The 24,408-nt window shown below is 47.2% G+C and overlaps 1 protein-coding gene across 1 annotated transcript in view; it reads left to right on the forward strand.

Moving 5' to 3' along the window:
• Positions 1-24,408, forward strand: part of LOC140191511 (low-density lipoprotein receptor-related protein 1-like) — a 293,778-nt gene that overhangs the window by 228,463 nt on the left and 40,907 nt on the right. Inside the window, exons 65-75 of the mRNA XM_072248962.1 lie at positions 2,251-2,367; positions 2,830-2,949; positions 4,797-4,919; positions 7,540-7,665; positions 8,250-8,366; positions 11,436-11,542; positions 11,714-11,843; positions 12,109-12,231; positions 16,860-16,982; positions 17,885-18,025; positions 19,461-19,586. Coding sequence (XP_072105063.1) covers positions 2,251-2,367; positions 2,830-2,949; positions 4,797-4,919; positions 7,540-7,665; positions 8,250-8,366; positions 11,436-11,542; positions 11,714-11,843; positions 12,109-12,231; positions 16,860-16,982; positions 17,885-18,025; positions 19,461-19,586 — 1,353 coding nt within the window. The remainder of the gene's footprint in view (positions 1-2,250; positions 2,368-2,829; positions 2,950-4,796; positions 4,920-7,539; positions 7,666-8,249; positions 8,367-11,435; positions 11,543-11,713; positions 11,844-12,108; positions 12,232-16,859; positions 16,983-17,884; positions 18,026-19,460; positions 19,587-24,408) is intronic.

A 24,408-nucleotide genomic window follows, 5' to 3' on the forward strand; every position in this document is an offset into this window, starting at 1 on the left:
TCTGGCGACACTGTCCCCGCTTGTTCTTCTCACCCCACCTCTCTTGAGGTTCAGGTGGGGGAACGAGGTTAGGTGTAGCATGCGCGTGGGAGGGATGTGGAGGAGACTCCACGAGCAGGAAGGCGAGGGAAAAGAGTAAATGCTCGGAAGGCAGACCCCTGGATGCACATGGGGGTTTGGGGGGGTGGTGGTGAATGGGGTGATGGAAACCAAGGCTGCCGGTGCACTGGTGGTCTCTATGTCAATATGCTCCTCTGGCCTGAAGAGAAAGTGTCTTTTTCCCAGCAGGGAGGAGTGTGTAGACGTGGAAGCCATTGGAGGGAGCAGCACCCACTCTGGGGGTTAGCCGCCAACCCTGGTAATCCTCCTGCGGTGGGTGCAGAAGGGAAAAGCTCCAATGACATTGTGCTTCCACGGTTGCAGTTGGCATTGCCCATGATGTAGCAGCTGAGACAGCCTGGACCCCTCTGCCCAGAACTTAGTGGTTAGTGCCTCCTTAGAGGTGTGAGTTGCAGGAAAGGGCAATGAAGCAAAGACCAGCCCTCCTCTCAGGATCTGGCTCCATGTAAATCCCGAGAGCTCGAGTCATCAGGATCCTGCTCAGGCCTGCCTGGTTCCTGAGGTGAGGGATGTTTCCATCATGCCAGCCTTATTGAACCTTGCTTCCCCAGATATTTTGGGAGACAGCCCCTCTACAGCTGTTCTTAGAGTTTGGACTGAGACAGTGGTGGAGTGGGCAGGTGAGGATATGGTATAAAATAAAAAGGCATCCGTTAATCTTGCGAGACCATGGATTTGTGCCTGGAAAGTCTTCACTCTCCAGGGCACAGGCCTGGGCAAGGTTGTATGGAAGACCGGCAGTTGCCCATGCTGCAAGTCTCCCCTCTCCACGACACCGATGTTGTCCAAGGGAAGGGCAAGGGCCGATACAGTTTGGCACCAGGGTCCCCGCAGAGCACTGTGTGGTTAAGTGCCTTGCTCAAGGACACATGTGTTGCCTTGGCTGGGGCTCGAACTCACGACCTTCAGGTAGCTAGTCGAATGCCTTAATCACTTGGCCACGTGCCCACATGAGGATACGGTACCTGCTACACATTGTGGGATGGGTGAACTGCCGTTTGCTGGTACACGGGGAGGAAGGTATGGACTTCATGTTTAGTGATGGGTGACAGAAGTCAGAGGTTTCTTTTGATCATGAGACAATGGACATCCTCACCCCTCCCGATAGTTCCCCATTGATGCCTTTCGAGGAGATACAGTGGTTTATTTTGACCTCTGAGTTTGTAAAGCATAGGCCCAAACTAGCCTCCCTATGCTGGAAGAGCATGCCAAGGCTGGAAAGGTCGCTGCATGCCATCCTCAGGCAGAAGAGGAAGGGCTGTGACCAGGAATGGTAACTGTCAACTTAGGATCTTCCTGGATGACCTGTTGAAGGACACCAAGGCAAAATGCAGTGTCACTCCTTTGAAGGGTAGGGGATCACAAGGTTGCTCTGGCACCACTCAAGCTGTAGGGCAAAGAATGTTCTTCCTCTTTCTGGGGATTGTAGGGTGAAAGGGGGCTCCACTCTCACCATGAAGGGTACTGATGCTGAGGCCAGGTGTAGTCCTGACACGAAGCTTACTTTAGCACAACTTGACGTGAATAGCAGCATGGGTTCTCTCCGCAGGTTCAATTATCCCTTAGTCCTCAGGGATGGGAGATACGCGGTGAGCTTCCAAGTCCATACCATCCTGGGAGATGAGTCCAGCTGGCTCCTGGAGTGACAGGGAGGGGGTCTATATCCTCAATTCCACCTCCAGTGGGGTGGTGATTCTGCTGGCCCCGACTTTCCAGTCGGAAATTGTGAAAGTCCAGAATGCCTTAACGCTGCACTTTACAGACACGCCGACTCCATCAGGTGCCCACCCTGCTGAGCTCCATCAACCAGACTGTTTCATCCTTTTGGGGGGGGGGTGGTATTTTAACTGTACCCTTGACGAGGAGGAGGACCACCCTGGTCTCTAGTGCAACCCAGCATCAGTGAAGAAGTTAAAGGAGCTAGTAGGCTCCTTTGACGTTGTAGACATCTGATGGAACCTTCATCCTGACTCTCGTACCTTTCCAAGGAAGTCAGTGGGGGTGGCTCCTGCATCGCCTCTGTTTCTTCCTCCACTTCATCCTGTCAGGCACGCAGATACAGAGTGAAGCTCCCTCCCACCACCCCATCTGCAGACGGGATAAACTTTGCTTTTTCTGCTCCCCAAACAGCTGAGTTCAAGTGCCGACCTGGACAGTTTCAGTGTGGGACTGGTCACTGCACCAACCCAGCCTTCATCTGTGACGGTGACAATGACTGTCAGGACAGCTCTGATGAGGCCAACTGTGGTGAGTTCCAGCACCTGTAATACATGCAAGTATGTGTGTGTGTGTGTGTGTGTGTGTACGTGTGCGCTCGTATCTATACGCAAGTGTGTGTGCATACATAGACACACCCACGTACGTGCAGTCAAGTCTGTGCAGAACTGTGCACTTGTGTTTGCACAGGTTCATGTGCAAGTGTGTTTATGCATGTGCACTCTCAGGCCAGTGTGCTCATGTATGCATTTAAGTGCAAGAGTTTGTGCAGGGCATTTGGGTTCGTGAGAGAGTTCGTGACTGAGCATGTGAGAGAATACACGTGCGTAACAGAGTGCGTGTGCAAGCCGATGTTTTTGTGATTGTACGTGTTATTCTGTGTATGTGAATGTGTGTGTCTCTTTGAGTGTGCGCATGCTCCTGCGTGAGTGCAAGGTGGGGGTTCCAGCTCTGGAGTACCACTGCAGCCCTCCTTTGCTGTTCTTTCCCCAGAGATCCACGTTTGCCTGCCCAGCCAGTTCAAGTGCTCCACTGCCAACCGCTGCATCCCCGCCATCTTCCGCTGCAATGGCCAGGATAACTGTGGGGACGGCGAGGACGAGAGAGACTGCCGTGAGTATCTCATTGTCTTGGGCATGCCAGGGGTAAGGGAGCCTCACAATCCATATTCCACGCTGCCTTATTCAGTGGGGTGGGTACGAGTGAGACCTTTCTCACCCAGAGTGAAGGCAAAGAAATGCCAGATAGGTACTGATAAATCAGTTTATTGTGACATGGACTGAGATACAGACAAAGCTTTGTTATAGAACAGTATGGGCCCTTCAGCTCACAATGGTGTGACAATCTTTTAACCTGCTCCACAATCAATCTGACTTTTCCGTCCCTCACGCCCCATAACCCTTCATATTTTTTACATCCTTGCGCCTATCTAAGTGTCTCTGAAATGTATCTGCCTGGCAGGGCATTCCACTGACCCACCACTCTCTGTGTAAAGCAGTATCTCTCCTAAATTTCCTCAACTCACCTTAAACAGATGCCCTCCGGTATTGGCTATTGAATCCCTGGAAAAAGCATCTAGCTGTCTACTCTCTCTATGCCTCTCATAATCTTATACACCTCTATCGAGTTGCCTCTCATCCTCCTCTCCAAAGAGAAAAACCCTAGCTCATTCAAATTATACTCATAAGACATGGTCTATAATCCAGGCAGCATCGTGGTAAATCTCCTCTACACCTTCTCTAAAGCTTCCTCATCCTTCCGATAATAAGGTGTCCAGAACTAAATGTAATATTCCAATTGTGGTCCAATCAGAGCTTTATAGAGCTGCAATGCAACATCACAGCTCTTGAACTCAATCCCTCGACTAATGAAGGCCAACACACCATATGCCTTCTTAATCACACTGTCACCTTGTGTGGCAACTTGCAGGGATCTATGGATTTGGATGCTGAAATCTCTCTGTTCCTACACATTGCTCAGAATCCTGCTATAACCTTGAACTCTGCCTTCAAGTTTTCCTTTCCAAAGTGAATCACTCATATTTTTCTGGATTGAACTCCATCTACCACCTCTCAACCCATCTCTGTATCCTGTCAATGTCCCGTTGTAACCTGCAACAGCGTTCCACACTATCCACAACTTCCCAACCTTTGTGTCATCAGCAAACTTACTAACCCACTCCTCTACTTCCTCATCTAATTCATTTATAAAAGTGCTATCCATACGGATCAGTTCATCATATCAAGGTAACACAGGTGAAAGGCAGAATAAAGTGTTGCATTTACAGAGAAAGTGCAGTACGGGTAAACGACAAGGTGTAAGAGGTCAAGAATCCATCTTATCATATGAGGGGACCATTCAGTAGTCTGAAAACAGGGGTAGAAACTGCCCTTGAGCCTGGTGGTACATGCGGGTGAGGCACTTTTGTATCTTCTGCCCGATGGGAGAGGGGAGAAGAGAGAATGTCGGTGGTGGGTGAGGTCTTTAATGATGCTGGCTGTTTTACTGAGGCAGTGAGAAGTGTAGACAGAGTCCATGGAGGGGAGGCTGGTTTCCGTGATGTGCTGAGCTGTGTCCACAACTCCCTGCAGTTGTGGTCACAGGCAGAGCAGTTGACATAAAGCATCCAGGCAGAATGGTTTCCGTGGTGCGGTTAGTATATGAATACCCATGAATAAGGCCAAATGAAACAGTGTTCCTCTGAGCCAAATCGGAGAACACAGTGTTAACAGTCATATATAGCACATGTAAGAAAACAAGCACATATGAGATATCAGTAAAAGTTATCGTCTACAACCCTGAGTCCATGAATGTTTCATCAGTCTGCAGTCAAACATTATGTGTGGTTGGCCAAGGACTGGCTATTGAGGACGTTTACATCGAGGCTCCTGAGCTCTTGACCTCAATGCCATTAGTGTGAAGAATGACGCCTGATGATGTGTTCTCCTCACTCCAAACAGCGGAGGTGACCTGTGCACCGAACCAATTCCAGTGTGCCACCACCAAGAGGTGCATCCCACGGGTGTGGGTCTGTGATCGAGACAATGACTGCATGGACCACTCGGACGAGCCTGCCAACTGCAGTAAGTGAGGGTAAACGTGCCCCTCCCATCCCCGGGCTCAAGGAGGATTACAGAGACAGGGAGGAGTATGGTGCATGTAGGTGGTCACTGAGACAGGGAGGAATGTAGGGGTCACAGAGACGGGGAGGGGTGTAGGGAAGAGGGCTTCACAGAGACAGGAAGGGGTGTGGTGGAGGAAGGAGGTCACAGAGAAGGGGAGGGAGGGGATTACAGAGATTGGGAGGGGTGTAGGAGTTGGAAGGTGTCACAGAGACAGGGAAGGGTGTAGGAGAGGGAATTGATCATGGAGACGGGGGGGCGTGGGGGGGTTACAGAGACAAGGAATGGGTTGCAAACCATGGGAGGATTTTAGGGGAAGGAGTAGATCACAGAGACAGAGTGGTGTAGGGGAAGGAGGGGGTCATGGAGACAGGAAGGGTGTAGGAGAGGAATGACTGAGTTGGTGGAGTTTAGTTAGGGGATAGAGACAGGACTGATGAATGTTGTAACTGTGAACAAAATCACCAGAGAGACACTGAAGCTAGTGGATATAGAAGTGACACACATCAAAGTTGCTGGTGAACGCAGCAGGCCAGGCAGCATCTGTAGGAAGAGGTACAGTGGACGTTTCAGGGCAAGACCCTTCGTCAGGACTAACTGAAGAAAGAGCTAGTAAGAGATTTAGGAGGGGGAGGGGGAGATCCACCATTCATTTTAGATCTCCCCCTCCCCCTCCCCCTCCTAAATCTCTTACTAGCTCTTTCTTCAGTTAGTCCTGACCAAGGGTCTTGCCCTGAAACGTCCACTGTACCTCTTCCTAGAGATGCTGCCTGGCCTGCTGCGTTCACCAGCAACTTTGATGTGTGTTGCTTGAATTTCCAGCATCTGCAGAATTCCTCCTGTTTGTGGATATAGAAGTGTTTATTTAGTGAAAACGAGCAACAGGCATCATTTTGAGACATTCTTGAAAGAAGAGGCCTGCTGGATCCAATATTACATGACATTTTTATATGCAAAAAATCGAAGGACAATTCTATAGTAGCAACGTATCTACAGTGGTATCTACAATGTTACAATGTACAGCGGGAGGAGAAGATGGCGGCGAGACAGTTCGCCGTGGCCACTCCGGTGGTGATATTAGATTAGATTAGATTATGAGGACACGCAGTCCTCTTTTATTGTCATTTAGTAATGCATGCATTAAGAAATGATACAATGTTTCTTCAGTATGATATCACAGAAACACAAGACAAACCAAGACTAAAAAAACTGACAAAAACCACATAATTATAACATATAGTTACAACAGTGCAAAGCAATACCGTAATTTGATAAAGAATAGACCATGGGCACGGTAAAAAAAAAGTCTCAAAGCCTCTCGGAAGTCCCAGCATCTCACGCAGACGGTAGAAGGAAGGAAAACTCTTCCTGCCATAAACATCCAGCGCAGCAAACTTGCCGATACAGCACCCTGGAAGCAGCCGACTCTTGAGTCCATCCGAAAACTTAGAGCCTCCGACACCGAGCACCATCTCTGCCAAGCACTTTGACCCTGGCAACAGGCAATAGGCAAAGCCGAGGATTTGGGGCCTTCCCCTCCGGAGATTCTTGATTGCACAGTAGCAGCGGCAGCGAAACAGGCATCTCAGAAGTTTCTCCAGATGTTCCTCTGTGCTTCTCACGTCTGTCTCCATCAAATCAGGATTGTGCACAGTACCTACTTAACAAATACCGATATCATTTCGGAGCGACGGCGAGCGCTGCATCGCACCGCCATCTTCTCCTCCCTGACTCAAATATCTGTTATCTATGAAGTAGGGTGTCGTGCACAATGCTGATTTGATGGAGACAGACATGAGAGCTCGGAGGAACACCTGGTGAAACTTCTGAAATGCTTGCTTCGCTGCTGCTGCTACTGTATGATCCAGAATCTCCGGAGGGGAAGGTCCCGAGTCCTCAGCTTTGCCTGTTGCTTGGCGGCCGGGGCGGGGTGGAAGCGCTCGGCAGAGGAGTGTACGGTCGGGTGCTTCCAGTAGTGCTGCATTGGCAAGTTTGCGGTGCTTGGAGGTTCTCCCTTCTACCGTCTGCGTGAAATGATGAGGCTATCGGAACTTTGACATTTTTTTTTAAAACCGTGTCCATCGTCTGCTGTTTATCAAATTATGGTATTGCTTTGCACTGTTGTAACTATGTGTTATAATTATGTGGTTTTGTCAGTTTTAGTCTTGGTTTGTCTCGTGTTTCTTGTGATATCATTCTGGAGGAACATTGTATCATTTTTTGATGCATGCATTTCTAAATGACAATAAACGAGAACTGAATGTCCTCATAATCTACAATGCTTCCTTTGAATTACATATAGTTTTCACACACTTCCATCTTTGCACCCACACTCCAGACACCCAAAATTAATGTTAATTCACCACTAGGCCGCATTCATGCATATGCAGGCATCTGAGGTTTAATCGTTCTGAGTTCCATTTTAAATTCAATCTGCAATCCACATTCAAATCTGAAGATCGGTGGTTGGTTAAATTAATATTTGTTATATACTCTTAACTCCAGAATACGTCCTAACAATGCAGTCTGGGCTCAGTGAGGGTGGTATCTGCCTAACTCCCACCTTTCTTCTTCCTACCAGCCCAGATGACATGTGGGGTGGATGAATTCCGCTGCAAAGATTCTGGCCGCTGCATACCAGCTCGCTGGAAATGTGATGGGGAGGATGACTGCGGTGATGGATCTGACGAGCCCAAGGAGGAGTGTGGTATGGTGTCTTTCCCCCTCTTTCCTACCCCCACCCTTCTTACACACCCTCATTGCTCCTCCTCCTCAACTCTCCTCCCGCCTCACCACACCTCGCTCCTCTCTGCAGCCGGACGCTAGCTCCTCACTGACTCCCCTCCTCACTGCCCCTCTTTACTCTGTTCCCCCTCCTTCCTTACCACAACTCTCAGTGTGGCAGTCCCTCCTCGCTGTACCTCTCTCTTCCTCGTTTCCCCTTCTTTCTCTCTTATTCTCACCACCCCTCTCAGCACTCTCATTCTCCTCTCACTCTCTCCTTACTCCGCTCTCTCTTCCTCCCACCTGCTCCCCTTTTCCTCCCATCCTCTGCAGTCCTTTTTCTGTCTCTCTGTCTCTCTCACTCCCTTTTCACTCCCTCCTTTTTCCACTCACATATCGCTCCCCTGTCTCATCAACCCCTCACTCTGCTCTCCCCCCTTCTTTTCTCCACTCCCTCCTCACTCTATTCTCCCTCCCCTCCTTTGTCCACTCCTTTCTCACTCCTTCCTGACTAGTCACTTCCCCTCCTCCTCACTCTCCCTCACACTCTCTGTGCCTCCCCTGCAGATGAACGGACCTGTGAACCTTACCAGTTCCGCTGCCGGAACAACCGTTGCGTGCCGGGCCGCTGGCAATGTGACTACGACAACGACTGTGGTGACAACTCGGACGAGGAGGGCTGCAGTGAGTGCCGTGCTGGTCCGCGGATTATCCCATGCTGGGTTCCTGTCTGTCCAGTCCCCTGATGGGTCTTCTCTCACCTTCCCATGGTTGACTGGCTGCCCCTGACTGATCCTCACACTCTGCACAGGCATTAGCATCCTCACAGAACACAGGAACAGGCCCTTCAGTTCACCATTTCTGACCGTGATGCTGTCTCTTTTGGCTGCATGAAGTCCTTATCCGGCCATGCCATCAGACAGCCTCTTAAACGCTTCTATCATATCTGCTTCCACCACCACCCCGGCAGCACATTCCAGGCACCCACCACTCTCTGCATAACAAAAAATACATCTCCTTTGAACTTACACCTTCTTTCACCTAAAATATAAGCCCCCTGTTATTCAACATTTCAACTCTATCTTTGTCCCTCATAATATTCTAAACCACTCTCAAGTCTCCCCTCAGCCTTCGCCGCACCAGAGTAAACAACACAAGTTTGTCCAACCTCTCCTTATAGCTCATGTCCTCTAATCCAGGCAGCATCCTGGTGAATCTCTTCTGCACCCTCTCCAAAGTCCCCACACCTGTCCTGTAATGGGGGACCAGAACCAAATGCAATACTTCAAGAGCATTTTGAGCTTATGGGAAGCAAATTCAGAAACCAGAGGTACAAAGGGACTTGGGAGTCCTCATGCCAGATTCCCTGAAGGTTAACTTGCAGGTTGAGTCCATGGTAAGGAATGAAAGGGTTGATGTATGTTTGATGGCTCTGGGCCTGTACATGCTGCAGTTTAGAAGAATGAAGAGGGATCTCATTGAAACCTACCAGATATTGAAAGATCTAGATAGTAGGGATTTAGAGAGGATATTTCCATTAGTGGGTGAGTCCAGGACCAGAGGGCAGAGCCTCAGAATAGAAGGACATCTCTTTATAACAGAGATGAGGAGAAATTTCTTAACCAGAGAGTGGTGAATATGTGGAATTCATTGCCACAGACGGCAAGCATGTCATGTCCATTTGTGTCAGTACTGTCAGGATGCTGTGGTCTTGCACCCCTAGATCTCTGTACATCAGTGCTCCTGAGGGTCCTGCCTTTGAGTTCCAGCTAGAGGAACTCAGTAGGTCAGTGCTCAGAGAGAACATAGAATATAGAACCACAACGTTGTGCTGACCTTTTAACCTACTCCACCATCAGTCTAACCCTTCCCTCCTACATAGCCCTCTATTTTTCTATCATCTATGTACCTATATAAGAGTGTTTTAAATGTTCCTAGCGTATTTGCCTCTACCAACACCCCTGGCAGCGCATTCCATGCACTCAACACTCTCCATGTAAAAACATCTACATCTGACATCTCCCTATTCTTTCATCTTCTGGTATTGGCCACTGCTGCTCTAGGAAAAGGTCTGTGGCTGTCCACTCGATCTATGCCTCTTGTCATCTTACACTCTCATCCTCCTTCACTCCAAAAAAAAAAAGCCCTAGCTTGCTCAGCCTTGCATCATAAGACATGGTCTATAATCCAGGCAGCATACTGTTAAGCCTCCTCTGCACTCTTTCTAAAACTTGTCTGGTAACTTTCAGTGATCTGTAGATGTGGACTGCAAGATCCCTCCATTCCTCCACACTGCTCAGACTCCAGCAATTAACCCAGTATTCTGCTGTCAAATTTGACATTCCAAAGTGAATCACTTCACATTTTTCTGGGTTGAACTTCACCTGGCACTTCTCAGCCCAGCTCTATACCCTGTGAATGTCATTTTGTAGATCATGACAACCCTCCACACAATCCACAACTCCACCAACCTTCATTTCATTTGCAAACTTAATAACCCACCCTTTCACTTCCTCGTCCAAATCATTTATGGAAAGGACAGGTTCCCTGGCCCTTGCACTGCACGACCCTACCCAGGAAGGCAAGACTGCTCTGCGCCTTCCCTACTATCCCACCCACTTGCGGGATATGGCACCCAGCGCTTGCAGATGAGGGGAGGTCTGTGGATCGGGGTCCACGTGCGGAGCAGGGATAGCAAGCATGGGGTGAAGGGCAGCGCAGGAGCCTGGAGCCCAATTTGGCTGTCAGTGCGGTGGGGAGGGGGTAGTAGAGGTGGTGAGGGTGACAGGCAAATGCCAGTTCCCTGGCCATAATCTCTGTTGCTTCTGTTGGTGTACCGTACGGCTTAGTTTCAGCTCATCTTCCGTTAACACCATTTCTGACTTTTATTTGACCCACATGGCTTGATTCATGTGAAGAGTTACCTGCCAGCCCTGTGGAGCCTTCACCATTTTGACCACATGCGTGTGTTGGTGTGAGACTGTTAACCTGAGTGTCTGCCTCTGCTCGTATATATTTTCTTGCATTGTCTCTTGAATTCTCATGAACCCATTGTCTCATTATGTCTTTTTTTTACTTTCTTGTGTTAACACTGTCACTGTGCTTGAGGGCGTATTCATGAGGTAGGTTTGGTCTTTGTGGAGTGATCTGTTGGCGTGTATGTGTGTATGTGTGAGAGAGAGAGAGAGAAAGAGAGAAGGATTGGAGCCACACACAAAATGCTGTATGGACTCAGTGGGTCAGGTAACATTTGTGGGTGGAGAGGAATTGTCCACTTTGGGAACTGAGAAATTGCTTGGATGTGAAGGTGTGATTGCGATGAAGTTTACCTGGTTTTGTGTGTGTGTGTGTGTGTTTCTTGACTGCTTTGTGAGACAGAGCGACTCAGTACTTCCATCCATCCCATCGCCCAGCTCCAAAAACCCGGGTTCGATCCCGACTTCCTGCACTGTGTGAGTGTGTGTGTGTCAGTGTTAAGGAACATGTTCAGTGTGTCATGTTGCGCTTGTCTATGTTTGTATCAGTCTATGTGTCTAGATGTGTGTGTGTCTCAGGAGTGTGTTGGTATAAGTGTATCTGATGTGTGCGTGTGTGTGTGTGTCTGTGTGTTTGTGTGGGTGTGTTTTGAGTCATGGGATGGTCTCAGTTTCAAACCCATCACCCTTCTCCACCTCCCTTCCTCCCCCAACCCCTCATGTGAGAGGATCACTGCCATCGATGACCTATACACTCCTCTTGTTCCCTCACTTTCAGCTCCTCGTGCATGTTCAGAGAGTGAGTTTGCCTGTGCCAACGGGCGCTGCATCGCCGGGCGCTGGAAATGCGATGGAGACCACGACTGTGCAGATGGCTCTGACGAGGTAACAGTAGCATCTCATAGTATCCCCTTAAATCCACAACATCCCCTTGAGTGTCCCCTTAACCTTCCCCAGCACCTAGTGATTTCCAACACGCCCATTCAGTAACCCTTCCTCCTCCCCCACCCCCATCCCCCAGCCTCTTTTGTAACCACCTCCCTCCCACTCCCACAGAAAGACTGTGTGGTGCGCTGCGAGGCTGACCAGTTCCAGTGTCGTAACGGTCACTGCATCCCCCACCGCTGGCACTGCGATAATGACGCTGACTGCATGGATGGAAGTGATGAGGACAACTGCGGCTCAGGTAACCTTGAGGGATGTTGTGGGGGTTCACCAAGGGTTGGTGGGGAGGCTGAATGGGTGTGCTGTAAATCACAGGGTGTTGGGGGAGGTTGAGGGGGACATTGGTGAGATGAGATGGTTGGATTGAGTGGGCGATGCTGCCTGTGTCAAACTGTGGTAGTGGATGAGGGGCGCAAAGCGATGCTGGTGTCCTGGTTGGTGGTGCCTTTGGCTGATTTGTCCTCTTTCTCTCTTACCTCTTCGCCACTCCCTGCCTGTTTCCCCAGTGGTAAGGACCTGCCCTCTGGATGAGTTTCAGTGTAACAACACTCTATGCAAACCACTGGCTTGGCGATGTGATGGGGAAGACGATTGTGGGGACAATTCAGATGAGAACCAGGCTGAGTGCTGTGAGTATGGAGGGGAGGTGGAGTGCTATACTATCACTGCCGTGTGTTAAATGAGCTTACACCACAGTTTTTCTGTTAGACTGTAGGATTTCGGAGCTCAATTAGGTCCTTCAGCCTATCAAGTCTGCTTCACACAAGGCTGCTTAACAAGCTATGAGCCATGGTATTACAGGAAAAAATCTAGTGTGGATAAAGCAATGGCTGATTGGCAGGAGGCAAAGAGTAGACTATTGGTAGTGTATTTGCAGACAATATGAAGGTAGGTGGAAGGGTAGGTAGTTTTGAGGAAGTAGACCACAGAAGGACTTTGACAAATTAGTAGAATGGGCAACAAAGTGGCAGATGGAATACAGTGTGTGGTTATGTCTTTGGTGGAAGAAGTGAAAGGGTTGACCATTTTCTAAATGGAGAGAAAATACAAAAATCTGAGGTGCAAAGGGACTTGGGAGTTCCTGTGCAGGATTCACTAAAGGTTAATTTACAGGTTGAGCCTGAGGTGAGGAAGGCAAATGTGATGTTAGCATCATTTCAAGAGGACTAGAATATAAAAGCAAGCATGTTGAGGCTTTGTAAGGCACTGGTGTGGCCTCACTTGGAGTACTTTTAGCAGTTTGGGGTCCCTTTTCTTAGAAAAGATGTGTTGAAACTGGGAAGGGTTCAAAGCACGAAAAGGATTCCAGGATTGAATGGCTTGTCATATGAAGAACGTTTGATGGCCCTGCACCTGTATTCACTGGAATTCAGAAAAATGAGGGGTGACCTCATTGAAGCCTATTGAATGGTGAAAGGCCTTGATAGTGGATGTGGAGAGGATGTTTCCTATGGTGGGAGAATCAAAGGCCAGAGGACACAGCCTCAGAATAGAGAGACATCCTTTTAGAATGGAGATGAGGAATTTCTTTAGCCAGAGAGTGGTGAATCTATTGAATTCATTGCCACAGGCAGCTGTGGAGGCCAAGTCAGGGGCAGAGGTTGATAGATTCTTGATTGGTCAAGGCATAAGGGGATATGGGGGGGGGGCGGAGGGCAAGAGATTGGGGCTGAGAGGATAAATGGATCAGCCATGATGAAATGGCGGTGCAGACTCGATGGGCCAAATGGCCTAATTCTGCTCCTGTATCTTATGATTTTATTCAATTTCGGCTGAATTTTTTTTTTCCTTTTCAACTTCATTCTCCCACCTTTTTCCTCGTAACCCTTAACCCCCTCACCAATCAACAACCCATCCACCTCTGCCTTGAACCATACCCCCCTCCCCTTCCACCCCCGTTTCACCACAGATCCACCACCCTTTGGCTGTAGAAATTCCTCTTCATCCCAGTTCTAAAGAGACATCCTTCATTCTGAGGATCCTCACTGATGGAGATGTCCTCTTCACGTCTGTTCTCACCAGGCCTTTCAGTATCCAGGAGATACCAGTGAGATTCATCCCTCCCCCATTGTACTGTACTCTTATCAAAACACAGGCCCAGAGATATCAAATGCTCCTCGTACGTCAAGCCTTTCATTCCCAGGCTGGTCTGGTGAGCCTCCTCTGGACCCTCTCCATGGACAGCACAGCTCAAAACCATTATCTTTGATTGTTAGTCATTGTCTGTGCTTCAAAGGAACATGCAGAAATGTCTGTGCTAAATGAGGTGGCATGCTAATGTCCATATCCCTCCATTTCCTGCATATTCACATGTCTGTCTAACAAAATCTTAAACAACCCTATTGTATCTGCTTCCACCACCATCCCTGGCAGCATATTCTAGGCACCTACCACCCTGTATGTAAATAAAAACTTATCCCACACATCTCCTTTGAACCTTCTCCCTCTCATCTTAGATGCATTCTCTTTCAATATTTTTTATTAATTTATATATATAAGAATATAGAATACAGGTAAAAAATATATTTGTCAATACATTAAGCTAAATCACATATAAAGACTCCTTACCCTATATTCATACGTCAATTAGTTTGTAACATTGAAAAATAATAATTTTATTATATTAAAAAAATCTAACCCACTACCAAGACCGAAGCTGATTAGTAGAAAAAAAAAAGATTGTTAGTCATCGTCTGTGCTTTAATAGCAAATCAAAGGTTTTTTAAATAATTCAGAAAAGGTCCCCACAATGTTTGAAAGTCTTGATTAGATTCAAAGATTGAACATCGAATCTTCTCTGAATCTAAACGTGACATCACATCACGTAACCATTGGCCGTGAATAGGAGGGGCCGCATTTTTCCATTTAAGCAAGAGCGTCCTTCTGGCCATGAGAGACATAAAAGCCAAAATGTGCAAATCAGATGGCTCCAAAATAATATCCTTTCCTACAACAATACCAAATAAAGTGGTCAAAGGATTAGGCTTGAAATTTACTTTAAAAAGTATCGAGGAAGTTTGAAATACTTCTTTCCAATATTTTCCAAGACTCGGACATGTCCAAAACATATGAATGAGTGAAGCTTCTCCATTATTACATTTATCACAATACGGAGGTATATCTAAATAAAAACAAGACAACTTATCCTTAGTCATATGGCCGCTATGGACCACTTTAAATTGAAGGAGAGAGTGATGGGCACATAACGATGAAGTGTTGACCAATATAAAAATTTGATTCCAAGTTTTCTCAGAAATTGGAAGTCTGTAAATCTCATTCCCAAAGATTTTTAATTTTATCTAAAGGAAAACTTCTCATTCCCAACAGCATATTATAAATATTAGATATAGATCCATTATAAAAAGTTTTCAGATTAAAAATTACATCTAGTAGATTCTTATCAGGACTTTTAGGAAATGTACTTATTTGAGACCATAAAAAATCTCTTATTTGTAGAAATCAGAAAAAATGAGTTTTGGGTAAACTATATTTAGTTGACAGTTGTTCAAACGATAAAAGACTTCCCTCTACAAACAAGTCCTGAAAGCATTTAATACCTAATCTATCCCATTCTTTAAAAGCTACATCAATCATAGAAGGTTTAAAAAAATAATTAGAAAAAATGGGATTCGAAAGAGAAAATCTCAATAAGCCAAAATATTTTCGGAATTGTATCCAAATTCTCATAGTATGTTTAACTACCAGGTTATCAGTTAACTTATTCAAAGACAACGGAAGTGAGGATCCAAGAAGAGAAATAATAGAGAATTTATTAACAGAATTAGCTTCTGAGAAAACCCACATTGGGCAATCTCTCTGTTATTAAACATTTCGACCCTGGGGGAAAAGATATCAGCTGTCTACTCTATCCGTGCTTCTCATAATCTTATAAATCTCTATCAAGTTCTCCTTCAGCCTCCAATGCTGCAGAGAAATACAACCTCTCCTTGTAGCTCATGCCTCTAATCCAGGCAGCATCCTGGAGAATCTCTTCTGCACCCTCTCCAAAACCCCCACTCCCTTACTGTAATGGGGTGACCAGAACTGCACACCATACTCCAAGTGCAGCCTGACCAGAGTTTTATACATGTGCAATGTAACTTCCTGACTCTTGTACTCAGTGCCTTGACTGATGTAGGCAAGCATGACATCCACTGCATTAAACTCACTACGTCATGATGTGTGTGGAGTCGTACAGCGTGGAAGCAGGCCCTTAAGCCCTTCTGGTCCATTGTGTCCAAGATTGATGTCTAAGCCAGTCCCATTTGCTCATGTTTGTCCCATATCCCTCTAAACCTTTCCTATCCATGTACCTGTCCATCCGCCATTTAAATGTTGTTAATGTACCTGCCTCAACCACTTCCTCTGGCAGCTCGTTCCACCCACCCACCACCCTCGATGTCAAGAAGTTGCCCCTTACGTTCCTGTTAAATCTTTCCCCTCACACCTTACACCTAATGCCCTCTGGTTTCTGACTCCACTATCCTGGAGACAAAGGCAACAATCATCCACCTCATCTACACCATCAACTCATCAACCTCCTTCGCTCCTGGAAAAACAGTTCCAGCCTGTAGAGTGTCTCCTTATAACTCAAGCCTTCCACTTCCGGCAAATCCTGGTGAACCTTTTCTGCAGCCTATCCAGCTCAATACCATCCTTACTGTAGTTAAACCCAGTTCCATGCGTCTCCTGTGATGTGTTAAGTGCGGCACACTATGTTATCTAGGCGGTGAGGAGGGACCGTCATGCTGTGGGAGGGGCAGTGAGGAGGGAGCGTCACGCTGTCGGAGGGGCGGTGAGGAGGGAGTGTCATGCTGTGGGAGGGGTGGTGAGGAGGGTGTGTCACACTGAGGGAGGGGCGGCAAGAAGGGAGGGTCACGCTGTGGGAGGGGCGGTGAGGAGGGAGGGTCACGCTATGCGAGGGGCGGTGAGGAGGGAGTGTTGTGCTGTGGGAGAGGCGGTGAGGAGGGAGTGCCGTGCTGTGGGAGGGGCGGTGAGGAGGATCTGCCATGCTGTGGGAGGGGCGGTGAGGAGGGAGTGTCACGCTGTGGGAGGGGCAGTGAGGAGGGAGTGTCACACTGAGGGAGGGGCAGTGAGGAGGGAGCATCATGCTGTGGGAGGGGCTGTGAGGAGGGAATTCTACGCTGTGGGAGGGGCAGTAAGGAGTGTGCGCTGTGCTGAGGGAGGGGCAGTGGGCAGCGAGCACTGGTGACCTGAACTGTCCTGAGAGGTTATTTGCTTCCTCCTCTCCTTGCAGTGAAGTTCCAGTGCCCACCAAACAGACCGTTCCGGTGCAAGAATGACCGGGTGTGTCTTTGGATTGGTCGCAGATGTGATGGAGTGGACAACTGCGGAGACCACACAGACGAAGATGACTGTGGTAATAGTGTGTGTCTGCTCTATGTGTGTGCGTGTCTCTCACTCTCTCATCTGTGTGTGTGTGTGAGTGTGTATCTCAGTGTGTGACTGTCACTATGAGCATATATGTGTATGAATGTAAGATAAGAGGCATGCATTAAAAAGAGTCTCGACTGTTGGATACTGTTTATATTTCTATGTGCAAGCATTTGTATCTATTTCCCAATGATTGTTGGCTCTGTACAGCAGTGGCATTTTTCTGGGAATTGGAATTGGTTTATTATTCTCGCATGTACTAAGATACAGTGAAAAGCTTGTTTTACAAGCTGTTCGTACAGATCAGATCATTACACAGTGCATTGAGGTAGAACAAGGTAAAACAATAACAGAATGCAGAATAAAGCATAACAGTTACAGAGAAAGTGCAGAGCGGGCAGACAATAAGGTGTAAGGGTCACAGCAAGGTAGACTGTGAGGTCAGGAGACCATCTTATCATACTAGGGAACCATTCAATAGTCTTTTGGTGGGATAGAAGCTCTCCTAGAGCCTGGTGGTGTGTGCTTTCAGGCTTTTGTATCTTCTGCCCAATTGGAGGGGAGAGAGGAGAGAATGTCCGGTGGGGTCTTTGATTATTCTGGCTGCTTTACCGAGACAGTGAGAAGTGTAGACAGAGTCCATGGAGGGGAGACCATTTTGGCCTGAGTATATGCCTCTGTCCGAGCATTTGTATGTGTACATATCTGTACCTGAGCATTTATTGATGCGGGTTTGAGAGCATCAGCGAGGCAGTTAGATGGGGCATACTGAATGTTTAACAATGCTTTTGCACCAGAGATTCGGCCTCTTGTCCCCACACAGAGGAACAGGTAATCCTGGATTTCTGCATTTACAAAGATCCGCCTCTGTTTCTTCCCCGGCTGCAGAGAAACCGACCAGCAAGCCCAGGGCCTGTGAGAAGGGGCAGTTCACCTGTTCCAATGGCAAGTGTATCAGTCAGCGGCTCGTCTGCAACAACTGGGAGGACTGCGGCGACGGAGGAAGTGACGAGCAAGAGTGCTCCAAGAGTAGGTGCCGTGCGGGGACAGGGCAAGTGGGAGTCGGCTCCGCACTGTGGGAGGGGCAGTGGAGGAGGGAGTGTTGTGGGAGCTGTTGGTGAGGAGGGAGTACCATACTGGCAGGAGTAGAGAGGAGAGTGACACTGTGCTGTGGGAGGAGAGGTGAGAGAGTGCCACACTGTTAGAGGGGCAGCAAGGAAGGAGTACTGTGGGATGGTTGGCAAGGTATGAGCGCTTTGGGAAGAGAGGTGAAGCAGGAGCACTGTGGGAGGTGTTGGAGCAGAGGGATTCACACTACTACCTATGTCTTTCATGAGAGACTGGATAGGCTGGGATTGTTTACTGGAGCAAGAACTCTGTGGGGTGACCTGATAGAGGTTTATAAAACCATTAGGGGAGCAAATAAGATGAACGATTAGTCTTTTTCCTTAGGATAGTGGAGCTTAGAGGGCACAGGTGTAAGGTGAGAATGAAGAGATTTAATAGGGACTGGAGATTCAAGACGTGTAGCAACAGGGTAGGGTCTCCTCCAACGGTTTATAAACTCCTTGCCACAATGATTCGGGATTGAACTTATGCTGAGGTGGGTGAATGTCTGATAATTAGGAGAATTCAAGGATTTGGAAGAGGACTTGTGGACTTGAGCCATATGGGAAGAATGGAGAGCTAGAAAGTCTTGGAAAGTTCAATTTGTAGTCATAGGCATACATACCCAAGTCAAAGTGGAGTTTACTATCACATACACAAGTCCCTGTGTGCACAGGTATAATGAAAAACTTACTTACATCAGCATTACAGGCAGCAGAGCATCGGAGACACTACATTTACACAAGGACCCCGTATCTTGTGCAGAGGAGCTTCATCAGGGTGATTCCAGAAATGAGGGGTGCTAGCCATGAGGAGAGATTGAGTCACCCAGGAATATACACACTGGACTTCAGAAGAATGAGAGGGGATCTTAAAGAAACGTATACAATTATGAAATGGATAGATAAGGTAGAGGCAGGAAAGTTGTTTCCATTGGTGAGTGAGACTAGAACTGGGGGCCATAGCCTCAAGATTCAGAGGAATAAATTTAGGATGGAGACGAAAAGAAATTGTATTTCCCAAAGAGTAGTGAATCTATGGAATTCTCTGCCCAGGGGAGCAGTAGAGGCTACCCCAGATGAGCCGTGATCTTACTGAATGTTGCAACAGGTTTGACGGGCCAAGTGGCCTACTCCTGGCTCCTGTTTCTTATATTTTTGCATTGGAGTGTTCATACCAGGCTATGATGTAACCTGTCAGAATTCGCTCCACTGAACATCCGCAAGAGTATCAGAGTCTTCGATAGCATGTCAAATTTATTAGTAGTGTCACTGACGTGTCTCCTTCATGGTCGCATGTCTTTGGAGGCTGGCTGATCCTTCTAAAAGGAGCTGTCTTCTGTCCCTCTGGAGCGCAGGTCCACAGTGCAGGGTGAACAAGGGGATCTGCGGGGACAACGCAGAGTGCAAGGAGAACAAGAGGACATCATACTGCGTCTGTCGGCCTGGCTTTAATTACAACCACGATCAGCGCCAATGTGAAGGTGGGTGTCTCTGGGTGGAGAGAGTGGGAGGGGCAGCGAAGAGGGAGCAACGTGCTGGAGGAGGGGCGGTGTCAAGGAAGCTTGGGGAGAGAGCTGGTGAGTGTAAAGGGAGCGGAATACGGATTCCTGGTGGTTTTAAAGGGAGCGGGAAACGGGGTCCTGGTGGGTTTAAAGGGATTGGGAAAGAGGATCCTGGTGGATTCAAAGGGAGAGCGAAATGGGGCACCAATGGGTTTAAAGGGAGGGGGAAACAGGACCCCAGTTGGTTTAAAGGGAACAGGAAATGGGACCCTGGTATTTTAAAGGGAATGGGAAATGGGGTCCTGGTGGGTTTAAAGGGAGTGGGAAATGGGGTCCCGGTGGGTTTAAAGGGAGTAGGAAACAGAGTCCCAGGGGTTTAAAGGGAGTGGGAAATATGGTCCTGGTGGGTTTAAAGGGAACAGGAAACGGGGCCCTAGCAGAAAAGGGAGTGGGATGATACTTCTTTTAACACTGTAGTGTTCATGGGTTCATGGACCATACAGAAATCTGATGACCCCCTCTTGGTATATCCACAATTGGCAAGGAGGTAGGCAACCATCTCTTTCCCTCTGAAGTTATTCCAGGGGCCAGAGTATGTGAGGGCAATGTCCCAGAGAGGAGCTGGCTGAGAGAGTTCTCCTTGCTATCACCATCAGCCAGACAAGGTATTGCCTTGTTGGTTAGTGCTGGCTTCTATTTAATTCTGGCTGTGGCAGGGGGGCAGGTCTGGCTCCATTGTCACCTTAGCTCCCAGTCAGCTGTCCTCTGGTAAGAGCTCTACTGGGAAAGTGGACGTACCCCAGAAAAGCCCCTAATACTGTAAAAAGAGCTATAACTGGGATGTATAAAAATCTTCATTAAATACAGCAGTTCCTTTGGAGAAAACCTAAAAACCTTCCCTATGCTTATATGTCCAGTCCCTTAGAATACCTTCCCACAGCTGATGTCAGGCTCAGTGGCCTATCATTTCCTGGCTTATTCTTAGAGCCTTTCTTAAACAACGGAACAACATTAGCTATCCTCCAATCCTCCAGCACCTGACCTATGGCTAAGGACATTTTAAATACCTTTGCTAGGTCCCCCCGCAATTTCTGTACTAGTCTCCCAAAAAGTGTGAGGGAACAACTTGTCATGCCCTGGGGATTCATTCACCCTAGTTTTCCTCAAGACAGCAAGCACCTCCTCCGCTGTAATCTGTATATGACCCATGACTTCACTTTTTTTTCCTCACTTGTATAGACTCTGTGTCCATCTCTTTCAGCTTTACGCATCAATTACTGCTCTGATCTCCAAGAGAACCAATTTTGTCCCTTGCTATCCTTCTGCTTTTAATATATCTGTAGAAGCCCTTGGGATTCTCCTTCATCTTGTCTGCTAGAGCAACCTGTTGCCTTTTTAGCTCTCTTGATTTCCCTCTTCACTATTCTATTGTGCTTCTTATACTCTTCAAGTACCTTGTTTGTTCCTACCTGACTATACCTGCTATGTATCTCCTTTTCCTTCTTCTAACCAGTGCCTCAATATTTCTCAAAACCAAGGTTCCCTAAACTTGTTATCCTTGCCTTATATTCTGACGGGAACATACAAACTCTGTACTCTCAAAGTTACGCTTTTGAAGGCCTCCCACTTGCCAAGCACACCTTTGTCAGAAAACAAACTGTCCCAATCCATATTTGCCAGATCCTTTTTGATTTAGAATCTCATCCCAAGGACCAGATGTATCCTTTTCCATAATAACCCTGAAACTAATGACATTATGATCACAAGATCCAAGTCAGTATGTGGAAAGTTAAAAATTACCACCTATCACAACCTTTTTTCTTCGTAACTGTGTGTTAGAATATTAGGATATTAGTTCCCCCCACCTTCCCTAGGAGAGACCCCAGTGATCCAAACATCTGAAGCCCTCCCTCCTACACCATCTCCTTAGCTACATGTTAAACTATATGATCTTCCTATTTCTGGCCTTACTAGCACGTGGCATGGGTAGAAACACTGAGATTACAACCCTGGAGGTCCTGTCCTTTAATTTAGCACTTACATCCCTGAACTCACTTTGCAGGACCTCCTCACCCTTCTTACCCATGTCATTGGTACTGACATGGGCCACGACCTCTGGCTGCTCACCCTCCCACTTAAGAATGCGACAGACTCCATCTGAGATGTCCCTGATCCTGGCACCTGTGAGGCTAAGTACCATCCAGGAATTTGGTTCTCATCCACAGACCCTCCTGTCCGTTCCCCTACCCAGTCAATCCCTGTCACTGGGGCTTGCTTCTTTGTCCCTGCTTCCCTTCTGAGTCATAGAGCCAGACTCAGTGCCAGCAACCTGACCACTGTGGCTTTCCTCAGCTCGGTCACCCCCACCCAACAGTATCCAAAGCAGTGTACTTGTTATTCAGGGGAATGGCCACAGGGGCACCTGGCACTGGCTGTCTATCTACTTTTCCCCCCTCTGGGCGGATACCCAGTTACCTGTGTCATGCACTTAAGGTGTAACTACCTCTCAGTATTGCTTGTCAATCAACCCTTCAGCCTCCCATATGATCTGGCATTCCTGTAGCTCCAGCTGTAATTCCTTAACCCCGCTCACGTTTTTCAAATCTTGCTTGTGATTTGCAGCCTGCAAAATATCCCGACTGATGCCACTCAGTATTTTTCAAAGCTCGCTCCTGCGATGCACAATTGAATGTTTCCTTACGGTCTGTTGTGTGCAGAATATCCTAATTGAACCTGTTCACTATTTTTTTCAAATCTCACTCCCGCTACACACAGTTGAACTTCTTGCAATCTGCGGTGTTCAGAATGTCCCGACTGAACCCGTTCTCTTTTTCAAATCTTGCTCCCGCTACGTACAATCTAGCAGCTCCTGGAGATCTGTGGTGCACAGAAAGTCCTAACTGCCTTTGCTTTTTTTCAAATCACACTCCTGCTACACACAATCCAGTGTCTCCTAGCGATCTTTGATGCGCAAAATATCTCAACTGCCCAGCTTGCTTTTTTTTCAAATCTCACTCCTGCTATGCAAAGGCTCCTAGTTTGGAAGTTGCAGCAAAGCAAAGGTTAAAAATAACATCCAGGCAAGGATGGTATTGTGAATGGTGACTCATCTCGCAAGTAAAGGTTTTAAGATACGGTTTGTCAGATGGTCAATATCCGTAACTGCTTGTCAATTCTGTATAAAAATGGCATTTTTCTGTTCAGAATTCAGAACAGTGTGGTGACAGGGGCCATGCTGTTCTCCTTGTGCACAAGTAAATTAAAGTGTGGTTGAGGAATGAGTGCAGATTTTTTGGAGTCCAGTTTGTGATCGGTGATGGCACTAGCAATCTATTGCACACAGATGTCCTGACTGAATCCGTTCGCTTTCTTCCAAATCTCGCTGCTGCTATGCACAATCCAACAGCGCCTCATGATCTGTGGAGCACAGAATGTCCTGGCTGAACCTGTTCACTTTTTTCCCCAAATCTCATTCTTGATATGCACATTATAATGGCTTCTAGCAATCTCTGGTGTCTAGAATGTCCTGACTGACCCTGCTCACGTTGTTACAAATCTCGCTCCCTCAATGCAAAATTCAACAGCTCCTAGCAATCTCTGCCGTGTAAAATGTCTGAGTGACCCCGCTCACTTTATTTAAAGTATGTCGATAAGTGAATGTGAGTTTTCGGCGTCCAGTTTATCAGCGATGGCACTAGCAATCTCAGGCGCGCAGAATGACTCAACTGAACCCATTCACTTTACTTCAAATCTCACCCCTGCTATGCACAATCCAACAGCTGCTCATGTGCAGATTGACCACGCTCGCTTTATTTCAAATCTCGCTCCCAATACGCACAATCGAATGTTTCCTCTTGATATGTGTTGCGCAAAATGAACTGACTACCTATGCTCGCCTTTTTCAAAATTTCAAATTTTGCTGTGTTTCCTCATGATCTGTGGCGCGCAGAATGTCCTGGCTTATCCTGTTTGCCTTTTTACAAATTTTGCTCCTGCTGTGCGCAATCCAGTGTGTCCAAGCAATTTGTGTGCAGAATGTGTAGACTGAGCCTGTTAATTTTATTTTCAAATCTCGCTCGTGCTATGTACAATCCAATGGCTCCTAGTTTGGAAGCTGCACCAAGGCAAGGGTTAAAGATAATGTTCGAGCAAGGGTGGTATTGTGAATGACAATTGATCTTGAAAGTAAGTAATTTAAACATACACATTTAGCAAATTGTCAATATCTGTAACTGCTCATCATTTCTGTAAAAAAAAAAGCAGTTTTCTGTCGTGAACAGTGTGAGTGACAGGGGCCATGCTGTTCTCCTTGTGCACAAATAAAATAAAAAATGTTGAGAAATGAGAGGAAATTTTCAGAATCCAGTTAATTGACGACAATACTAGCAATCTGTGGTGTGCAGAATGTCCAGAGATTTTCAAATCTCACTCCCACTATGCAAATCCAACAGCTCCTAGCAATCTGTGGGCGCAAAATGTCCCATCTGAACCCGTTCATTTTTTTTCAAATCTCATTCTTGATGCGCACAATCCAATGTCTCCTAGCAATCTCTGGTGCGCAAAATGTCTCAGCTCTCCCCGCTTGCTTTTTTCAAATTTCATTCCTGCTATGCACAATCCAATGGCTCTTAGTTTGGAAGCTGCAGCAAGGCAAGGGTTAAAAATATCGTCCTGGTAAGGATGGTATTGTGAATGACAATTGATCTTGCAAGTAAAGATTTTAAATATACACAGTTTGCCAAATGGTCAATATCTGTAACTGCTAACAATCACCTTTCTGTGTTCAGACTTCAGAACAGTG

The sequence above is a fragment of the Mobula birostris genome, chromosome X (assembly GCF_030028105.1).
Source record: "Mobula birostris isolate sMobBir1 chromosome X, sMobBir1.hap1, whole genome shotgun sequence".
Taxonomy (NCBI): Eukaryota; Metazoa; Chordata; class Chondrichthyes; order Myliobatiformes; family Myliobatidae; genus Mobula; species Mobula birostris.